The 10,407-nt window shown below is 38.3% G+C and overlaps 1 protein-coding gene across 1 annotated transcript in view; it reads left to right on the top strand.

The window, feature by feature from the left end:
* LOC121390309 (alkaline phosphatase, tissue-nonspecific isozyme-like) overlaps positions 1-7,661 on the top strand; it is a 20,959-nt gene extending 13,298 nt beyond the window's left edge. The window contains exons 6-10 of the mRNA XM_041522093.1: positions 373-435; positions 1,491-1,578; positions 3,288-3,485; positions 5,573-5,689; positions 7,051-7,661. Coding sequence (XP_041378027.1) covers positions 373-435; positions 1,491-1,578; positions 3,288-3,485; positions 5,573-5,689; positions 7,051-7,334 — 750 coding nt within the window. The 3' untranslated portion in view covers positions 7,335-7,661. The remainder of the gene's footprint in view (positions 1-372; positions 436-1,490; positions 1,579-3,287; positions 3,486-5,572; positions 5,690-7,050) is intronic.
* The last annotated feature ends 2,746 nt before the right edge of the window (positions 7,662-10,407 follow it).

Below are 10,407 nucleotides of genomic sequence, written 5' to 3'. Positions count from 1 at the left end.
CTTGGTACTTCATTAGGCATTAGCGTTTCTGTTTTGTTGAAAAGTCTCAAAAGAATGATAAATCTCACATGTTGATACAAAATTCTTGATTTTAGCACTCATTCCTGGCCAAAAGAAACACTCGTATGCTCGCTGCAAACAACTTTCTTCACCGAGATGAGAGTTGTCATGCACAGACTCTCTCTTTTTTATCTCACCACGAAGGCTCTTTGGAATAACTAAAGTCTCTCCTCTAAAGACAAAACCATCTTGAACAGTCATCTCATCTATACAACTGTAGTAAGGTAACAGTTGTTCTGGAACTTTGTGTCTGGCTTCAGGCCAGCCATTAGTCATTGCAGTGCATAACATCAATATTGTGTCATCTTTCAGGTTTCTTGTCGAATCTGTTCTAAACGTTACTTTCGGATCGGCAGGAAACTTGCCATGTTGACAGTATTATCAGTTTCTGGAAGATAAGTCCTGCTTAACATGTCAGTTACATGCATTTCTTTGCTGGCTTGTACTTAACAGTAATGTCATATGCCTGAGTACGCAGTATAATTCGTTGTAGCCTTCCTGGAGCTCTATTCAGCGGCTTATCAAGAATATTCTGAAGAGGTTTGTGATCAGACAAAACTATTATGGGTCGTCCAAAAGTGTACTGGTGGAAACGTTCAAGTGATATAACAATCGCCAACATTTCCTTCTCAGTTATGGCATATCATGTTTGAGCATCGCTGAGAGCTTTACTCATATATGCTATGGGATGACGTTTTTGAAGTAATGCTGCTCCAATCCCCTTGTTGGATACTTCACACTGAATTTCCAACTCATCTTTTGGATCATAATATGCCAATATAGGTGCTTTGGATACGACATGTTTGATGTCCAGAAGGGCTTTTTTCATGTCCATCAGTCCATACAAATTTCACCAGTTTTTCAGACGTAGAATACTTGCAGGTCAGTCATCATAACGGTTCCATAATTTCAGAGAGGTGAGGTAGGAACTTAGAAAGGTAGGCTACAGTTTCATTTAGGACAGCAGCAACATCTTCTGGTCAAGGCATTTCGATTACTGCCTTTATCTTTTCTGGATCAGCCTGCAAACCTTCACAGCTGATTAGATGTTCACGGAAAGAGATTTCTTTGTTTAGTTTGATTCCCAAACTTAGACAACGATCACGTAATTTAAACAGTTTATCATCATGATCTTCAGCAGCTTGTTTACCGTTGCTTCCAGCACCATATCAATGCAGATGTGTGGTTCACCAGATTTCTTAGTCACTACCACCATCTGACCAAGTTGTAGGCTTGTCTATAGTTTCCAAGACACCAATATCGACCATTTTGTCCAGTTCTTTCTTCACCTTGTCTTTAATGTGTACTGGTAGTCGTCTGGTAGGAAGAACAACAGGTGTGGCTGTTTCATCCACTTGTAAATGGACATTCCCAGGTTGCTAAACTATTTCATCGCTGAAAACTTCATCATATTTTCTTATGCCGTTCAGAGAAGTGACCATGAAGTTTTCATAGTTTATGTGAATCAGATCCAAGAATTGGTTGCAGATTTTGTCCCACAACAACAAACTGGACAGAGTAACTTTCTCCATTGGCTGGGTTTCTGCAGGTACCAAGAGGAGTTAGATTTGATTTGTTCCACATTCTTATAGTCAATTCGGTCTGTTGTAACTTGATGTTTCGAATAAACGTCTTTGGCAAAATATTAACAGTGGATCCACAATCAATTTGGAACTTAATAGGTTTTCCAGCGGCTTCCATTTTCGCGAAGACAGTTTCTGTCCACCACCAATTGACTATCACGTCACAATCAGAATCATCACAAATATAGAATTCATCAATGTTGTGTACTTTACTAAACAGCAAAATGGTTCATCTGTTTGCACTGTGAGCAAGATTTCACCAAAGCAGGACACAGTTTCTTTGTAGGACATGTCTCTTCCATTAAATTTGCATTCTTTTGACCTCATTTGACGGGTTCCGAGTTTCATCAGATCTGTACTTGAATGCAGCAGGTTTTCTTCGGTAAGTTTTCAACTTGTTTATCTCCTCAAGTGGTGCTGCTATTGCACCCATCTGTGTGCAAGCGGCTTCGTCACTTTCACAAATATCGGGGCAGGTTTTCAGAGTCAGCTTACGTTCTTGTAGTAAACGCTTTCGAGTGGTATTGTCTTGAATACCCAGTACAATGCGATCTCTGATCAGACTGTCATGCAATACACCAAGATATCAAGTTTTTGCAAGATATTATATGCTTTCTGGTTTCTCTCTTTAAAATATGTATCTTTCATAAGTCGCATTGATCTCTCCTGCTAAGAAGTTGTCAAATTTCTGAAGTATTACATCCAACTGAGTTTGGTCTTTATCATTTTCATTCAAAACTGTTGTGGATCTCAAGGCCTTCGTGACCAATTGTTACCAAGAAGAGAACTATTTTATATTGTTCAGTGTGTGCAGCCAATCGAAACACGATAACATAGTTGTCCCACGTTTGTGTCCGAAGAGACCACTTTTTATTTACATTTTCGTGTTCAGATGATAAAATCAGTGGACCCGGTAGTTTAATTTGAGGCATTGGCAGTGTTGGAGGTGGATTGTCAGCATCAGAGTCTTCAGACATTTCAACTAAAATTTATCTTTTAAGACGAGTTGAAAAAAAATCCACTTTAACGTGTGTCGTTTCTTTTTTCGCGCAGTATACCCATCGATACTTTTGAATGAGGTTTGTTCTTTTAGCAGTTCTTGAGACAGATTATAAGTAAGCAGAGCGATTTAGTGGTTCAGAAAGTAATTATTAAACCACATTTAACCGCTGATACCATATTTTACGTCGACAATACAAAGTTATCAGACGTGCGAACGCATGTGTTTATTCTAGAAGATACCAGAACTGAACAGAAACAGAGCACACACTTTCGGTGTATCTAACTATTAGAATAGATATTAGAGTGACATTGAAGACTATTAAACCAGGGCCGTAACCTGATCAGAATCAGAATCAGAATCAGTTTATTTGCCAAAGCCAACATGGCTATAAGCATAAAACAAACAAGAATACAAACAAAACCGGTGAGTTCAAGATGAAAATCCGGGTGGGGGCACTACTTTTATAAACAATGATTGAAACACTACACAAATTGAACCCTAAGATGTGTATGCTATTTTCTAGAGTTAAAACAAAAAAGAGTGAGATTCTCAGGGGGGCAACTGCCCACCCTCACCCCCCGCCCCCCGGAGGGTACGGCCTGTAAACATATAACACTAACCATGCATATATATATGTTTACTTATAGGAGGCCGGATAGATCACGCGCACCATGAAAACAACGCCATCAGAGCTTTAGAAGACTTTGTTGCGTTCGAGAAGGCCATTTCCGTTGCCGTGGAGATGACCAATGAAAAAGACACTCTCATCGTAGTTACTGCGGACCACGGCCACGCATTTAGTATTAATGGACACCCATCACGTGGAAACAACATCCTGGGTAATTCTAATTATTGGACAATAGCTAGAACATGCACGCGTTGTCCACCCAAGCCTAAAATAAAAAATATTTAGGGGTCGTTCAAGAATTAATGAAGTTTGTTTTATTTAACGACACCACTTGAGCACATTGATTAATTAATCATCGGTTATTGGATGTCAAACATTAAGTAATTCTGACTCGTAGTCATCAGAGGAAACCCGCTACATTTTTCCTAATGCAGCAAGGGTTCGTTTATATGATCTTTAATATACTAGTCCGTTCGCGAATTAACATAATACTCTTGGGACCTTTAAACCAAAATATTATCCAACTAATTCCGACGTTTTAAAAAATGCTGCCTTTGTATAATGCACTATTATTGAAAGCCGTTGCTTTACGGGGCGGGACGTAATCCAGTGGTAACCGGCCTCAGTGGCGTCGCGGTTAGACCATCGGTCTACAGGCTGATAGGTACTGGGTTCGGATCCCAGTCGAGGCATGGGAATTTTAATCCAGATACCGACTCCAAACCCTGAGTGATTGCTCCGCAAGGCTCAATGCGTAGGTGTAAACCACTTGCACCGACCAGTGATCCATAACTGGTTCAACAAAGGCCATGGTTTGTGCTATCATGCATGTGGGAAGCGCAAATAAAAGATCCCTTGCTGCCTGCCGTAGAAGAGTTGCCTATGTGGCGACAGCGGGTTTCCTCTAAAAAAATAACAGTGTCAGAATGACTATATGTTTGATGTCCAATAGCCGGTGATAAGATAAAAAAATCAATGTGCTCTAGTGGCGTCGTTAAATAAAACAAACCGAATTTAAAACCGAACTGAGCATCGCTTACGATGTTGTTTATTTCCGACCAATTAAGTAATCTTTTGTTTAAAATAGAAGTGAATAGTTTACCAAGATGACTTAACAGACTAATACCTCGAAAATTGTTTGGGTCATTATTATCACCTTTTTTATGCACAGGGACAGTTATTGCAGTTGACCAGCTCTCGGGGAAATAACCTGAATTTAGAATTTTGTTAAACAAAATTAACAGCAAAGGTGACAGTATTTCTTTTCATTCCATAAAATATTCATTTATAAGCCCATCCAGGCCACAAGTTTTATTCCTTTTGAGATCGCTGATCGCTGTGTTAATTTCATCTACTGTAATTTCAGCATCAAGACTTTCATAAAGTATTGTGGACACCAACATCAAATACATCTCGATCTGTCTCATTCTCATCAGACCTATCAGACAGCGACTCAAAATGTTCAAATAGTTCATTCAGTGAAAAACTGGGTTTCAAGGACTTTTTATTTTTAAATTTGCTATAAAATTCCTTAGGTATGTTAATTGTTACATACGCCAACATATTTCCTTCATACTGTAAGTAGTTTCTTTTTAGTATATAGTATATATGTATATAGATAGCTATATAGCATTGCGCGCATCGGTGTTCCATCGACTGGTACTAATCATACACCTATAACCGCAGACCAGGACCTGATAAACAGTGGCTATATAGCGTTGCGCACATCGGTGTTCCATCGACTGGTACTAATCATACACCTATAAACACAGACCAGGACCCGAACGCCCGTGCTAGTTACTGGTCAGTCGTAGAAGTCATTACAGCAGAAGTTGTGCCAACTTTGTGCTGGCGGTTGGTAGTCTGAGACTAGCATTACTAGAGCAGATTGACTGATTGCTATCCGATTGCTGGATGTCAAACATTGTAAAATAAACCCTAGATTTTCGCCCACGGCCGCCCCGATGCCTTTCCCCGATATTTCCAATATCTTGAATTTTGCTTTTTAAATAATTCCCCCCCCCCCCCACCCCGCCCCATTAAAAACAAAAAAAAAAAAAAAAAAATCTAGCATTTAATTTATGCTGACCTAAGAGGAAACTCTACATTTTCCCATTCACATTGACTATGACTGACTACTTAGATTTCTAACTGTAGGTGTAGTCGAGAAACCAAAATTTGACCAGACGTATTTTCATTTAAGTTATAGTGGCCGTATTTATAATGGCCCTAGACGAAACTCGCTACATTTTCCCACTGACACTGACTGTGATTTACTACTTAGATTTCTCATTGTAGGTATAGTCGACAGGTCAGATTATCACCACGTACCCATTGACGAGATGCCATTTGAGACTTTGTCGTATGGAAGCGGCCCGGGACCGCTACGGGGAAACCTAACAGGTGTTAAAACAGGTAAGTGCTAATTCATATAATGAAGGTGATTATGGTGGTGATGGTGGTGAAGGTGATGATAATAATAAAGACATCATAATAGGATCATCGTGATTAGGATAGTGATGTTGATGGTGAAGATGATTGTGATGGTGGTGATGATGATGGTGATGGTGGTGGTGAGGATGGTGGTGGTGGTGAAGGTGATGATGATTATAATAACATCATAATGGTGATGAGGATGGTGATGTTGATGGTGAAGATGATTGTGATGGTGGTGATGGTGATGGTGGTGATGATGATGGTGATGGTGGTGAAGGTGATGGTGGTGAAGGTGATGATGATAATAATAATATCACAATGGTGATGAGGATGGTGATGTTGATGGTGAAGATGATTGTGGTGATGGTGATGGTGGTGATGATGATGGTGGTGATGATGATGGTGATGGTGGTGAAGGTGATGATGATAATAATAATATCACAGTGGTGATGAGGATGGTGATGTTGATGGTGAAGATGATTGTGATGGTGGTGATGGTGATGATGATGAGGATGATGGTAATGATGACATAATGGTGATATGATGATGACGACATAATGGTGATGATGGTGATGATGATGACAATAATGATGACATAATACATAATGGTGATGATGGTGATGGTGACATGATGATGATGATGATGATGATGATGATGATGATGATGACATAACGGTGATGATGACGGTTAAAACAAGCTGATTTCGTCTTTTCTCTGTTTCCTTCATTCTTTCTTGCTTTCTTTCTCTCTTTCAATAATATTTATTTCTGTTCATTTTTATATTGCTTAAATATGTTACTGTCGTGACATGTATGTATTAAGGAGAAGGCATAACTATTATAGTGATGATGATGATGGAGATTTTAATATGGAGATTTTGATAGTCATATCTCTGGGGTTGATGATGATGATGATGATGAGATTGATGATGATAGCACTCTTAATAACACTAATTAAATAGTTATAAAATAATTATCTTTTATTGACATCTAAAAAGGTTTGTTTTGGTTAACGACACCACTAGATCACATTCATTTATAAGCATCGTCATAGACAGCACACATCACGGCCTTGCATATACAAGTCGTGGTGCACTGGCTGGGACGAGAGATAACCCAATGGGCCCTCCGACGAGGATCCTATCCTAAACCGACAGCGCATCAAGTTTGCGCTTTTTTTTTTTTGCTTTTTTTTTTACCATCGATCTACGTCCTGCCCCTTTCTAGCATATAATTAAAGATATAATTAGTACATTTCACAGCGACAAATTAATTATTAATTTTGGCGGGGAAATTGTCATTATGTAAATTTGAGACTGCAGCTTTAAGTTCTTATTCAGATGCTCGGGACTATCAACAGTACAACTCTGTCCAGATGTTGTCGGGGGTTCATGGCGGCCAGGATGTCGCCATCTTTGCCCGCGGTCCCATGTCGCACCTGTTCCACTCCGTGCACGAGCAGAACTACATCGCCCACGTCATGGCCTACGCGTCTTGCGTGGGCAGCAACAAGAAACACTGCAACAGTGTCAACACGCCACAAGGCGGATCCAACGTCAGAGTCGGGGCGGTGACATTGGCGGTGTGCTTTCTGGCGGTATATAGGAATGCCAACATAGATTAATGAATTTTTATATATTAGCTTCATGTTTAAAATTCGTCATACAATTATTACACAGAGAACGTGTCATACGATTGTTACATATAGATGGTGTCATAGTCATACGATGATTACATAGAGAGTGTGTCATACGATTATTATGCAGATAGGGTGTCACACGATTACTACATAGAGAGTGTGTCATACGATTATTATGCAGATAGGGTGTCACACGATTACTACATAGAGAGTGTGTCATACGATTATTATGCAGATAGGGTGTCACACGATTATTACATAGAGAGTGTGTCATACGATTATTATGCAGATAGGGTGTCACACGATTACTACATAGAGAGGGTGTCACACGATTATTACATAGAGTGTGTCATACGATTATTACATAGAGTGTGTCATACGATTATTACATATAGATTGTGTCACACGATTATTACACAGAGTGTGTCATACGATTATTACATATAGATTGTGTCACACGATTATTACACAGAGTGTGTCATACGATTATTACATATAGATTGTGTCACACGATTATTACACAGAGTGTGTCATACGATTATTACATAGAGTGTGTCATACGATTATTACATAGAGTGTGTCATACGATTATTACATAGAGTGTGTCATACGATTATTACATATAGATTGTGTCACACGATTATTACATAGAGTGTGTCATACGATTATTACATAGAGAGGGTGTCATACGATTATTACATAGAGTGTGTCATACGATTATTACATAGAGTGTGTCATACGATTATTACATATAGATTGTGTCACACGATTATTACACAGAGTGTGTCATACGATTATTACATATAGATTGTGTCACACGATTATTACACAGAGTGTGTCATACGATTATTACATAGAGTGTGTCATACGATTATTACATAGAGTGTGTCATACGATTATTACATATAGATTGTGTCACACGATTATTACATAGAGTGTGTCATACGATTATTACATAGAGAGGGTGTCATACGATTATTACATAGTGTGTCATACGATTATTACATAGAGAGGTGTCATACGATTATTACATAGAGTGTGTCATACGATTATTACATAGAGTGTGTCATACGATTATTACACAGAGTGTGTCATACGATTATTACATAGAGTGTGTCATACGATTATTACATAGAGAGGGTGTCATACGATTATTACATAGTGTGTCATACGATTATTACATAGAGAGGTGTCATACGATTATTACATAGAGTGTGTCATACGATTATTACATAGAGTGTGTCATACGATTATTACATAGAGAGGGTGTCATACGATTATTACATATAGATTGTGTCACACGATTATTACATAGAGAGGGTGTCATACGATTATTACATAGAGTGTGTCATACGATTATTACTTAGAGAGTGTGTCATACGATTATTACATAGAGAGGGTGTCATACGATTATTACATAGAGTGTGTCATACGATTATTACATAGAGAGGGTGTCATGCGATTATTACACAGAGTGTGTCATACGATTATTACATAGAGAGGGTGTCATACGATTATTACACAGAGTGTGTCATACAATTATTACATAGAGAAGGTGTCATACGATTATTACATAGAGAGGGTGTCATACGATTATTACATATAGATTGTGTCATACGATTATTACATAGAGAGGGTGTCATACGATTATTACATATAGATTGTGTCATACGATTATTACATAAGTATGTTATGTAACACATATAAAATATAGGCCTGTATATTTGCTGTATAAACAACAGGTCAGGTCAGGTCATAGGGCATCACATGCATATTCAGAGCAAGTTGTTATAGCGCACGCCTGTCCTGGACAGGAAAAGTATAAAGATCGTAATCTCATTTGTTTTATACACATTGTGTAACACCTGTGTTACATGTCTATAACTCTTAAAGCTGCAACATCTAGTATACTTTTTATTTTTTGGCATTTTTATAATCGTCATTCTGTGATTTTAATAGATGAGATTGAAAGAGGTGTTTTGTTATTTCGTTTCGTTCTACTGAGGAATAATAAAGACGTTATTTGCATACCACATGCACTTTTGTTATCTATTACTTTAGTGATACAAATACTATGTAATGGTTTTGGCAAACTGTTAGGACGGGGAATACCGAAGACCAATTTATTCTACGACCATCAATGCGTCAGGCGGGCGTTCTACCTCTTGGCTACATTCCATCCGATATGTTTGTATTTTAATAATACAACCAACGAACCAAAAAACCCCACCCCCATCACCCCATCACCCCATCCCCAACACCCCCCCCCCCCCCAAACTAGACACAAAACAAAAACAAATTATTCTAATGTAGTTATTGTTGTGTTATTGTAATTCTTGTCTTGCCCATTTTAACACAAGTCTCAGGGGTGTATACCACCAAATCAAATCCCATAGACGACAATAGTAACATATGTGGCTAAAACTCCTACCTGCAGCGTATCTATCGACATATACACCACGGATATAAATACTACTCACCGTTAACGTTAATTAAAAAAAAAAACATTGGGGTGAAGCTGCTCATTTCAGGGATAACAGGTAGCGTCTATGACTACACTAGTTCCGCACAAAATTTTAATACTTTTGTTTTTCTACAGGTACCCCAGAGTGGTACTAGATGAAACAAAATTGCATTTTTTTTTTTTTATTATTATTATTTTTTTATTTATTTTACAACCAACACACTCACATTTAGTACCAATTACAGGATTCGTAGTATTAATTGCTACATCAACAGTTTTAAGAAACTTTCTTTCTATCTATCTATCATATTACGTACATGACATAAGGGAGGTGGGGTGAGTATAGGCTACTAGATATTGGGTTCGTGTCTAACTTGAGACAATGAGGGATTTTTCATTCCAGTACTAACTCCATTCCAGAGTGCACCGCTACGAACAATGAGGAGGTGTAAAATTAAAGTTTATTTCCCTTAACGACAACACTAGAGCACATTGATTTATTAATCATCGGCTATTGGAAAGAAAGAAAGGAATGTTTTATTTAACGACGCACTCAACACATTTTCTTTACGGTTATATGGCGTCAGACATATG

Source organism: Gigantopelta aegis, chromosome 15, assembly GCF_016097555.1.
Source record: "Gigantopelta aegis isolate Gae_Host chromosome 15, Gae_host_genome, whole genome shotgun sequence".
NCBI classification, from domain to species: Eukaryota; Metazoa; Mollusca; class Gastropoda; order Neomphalida; family Peltospiridae; genus Gigantopelta; species Gigantopelta aegis.
This window is presented reverse-complemented; position numbering and strand designations above follow the sequence as displayed.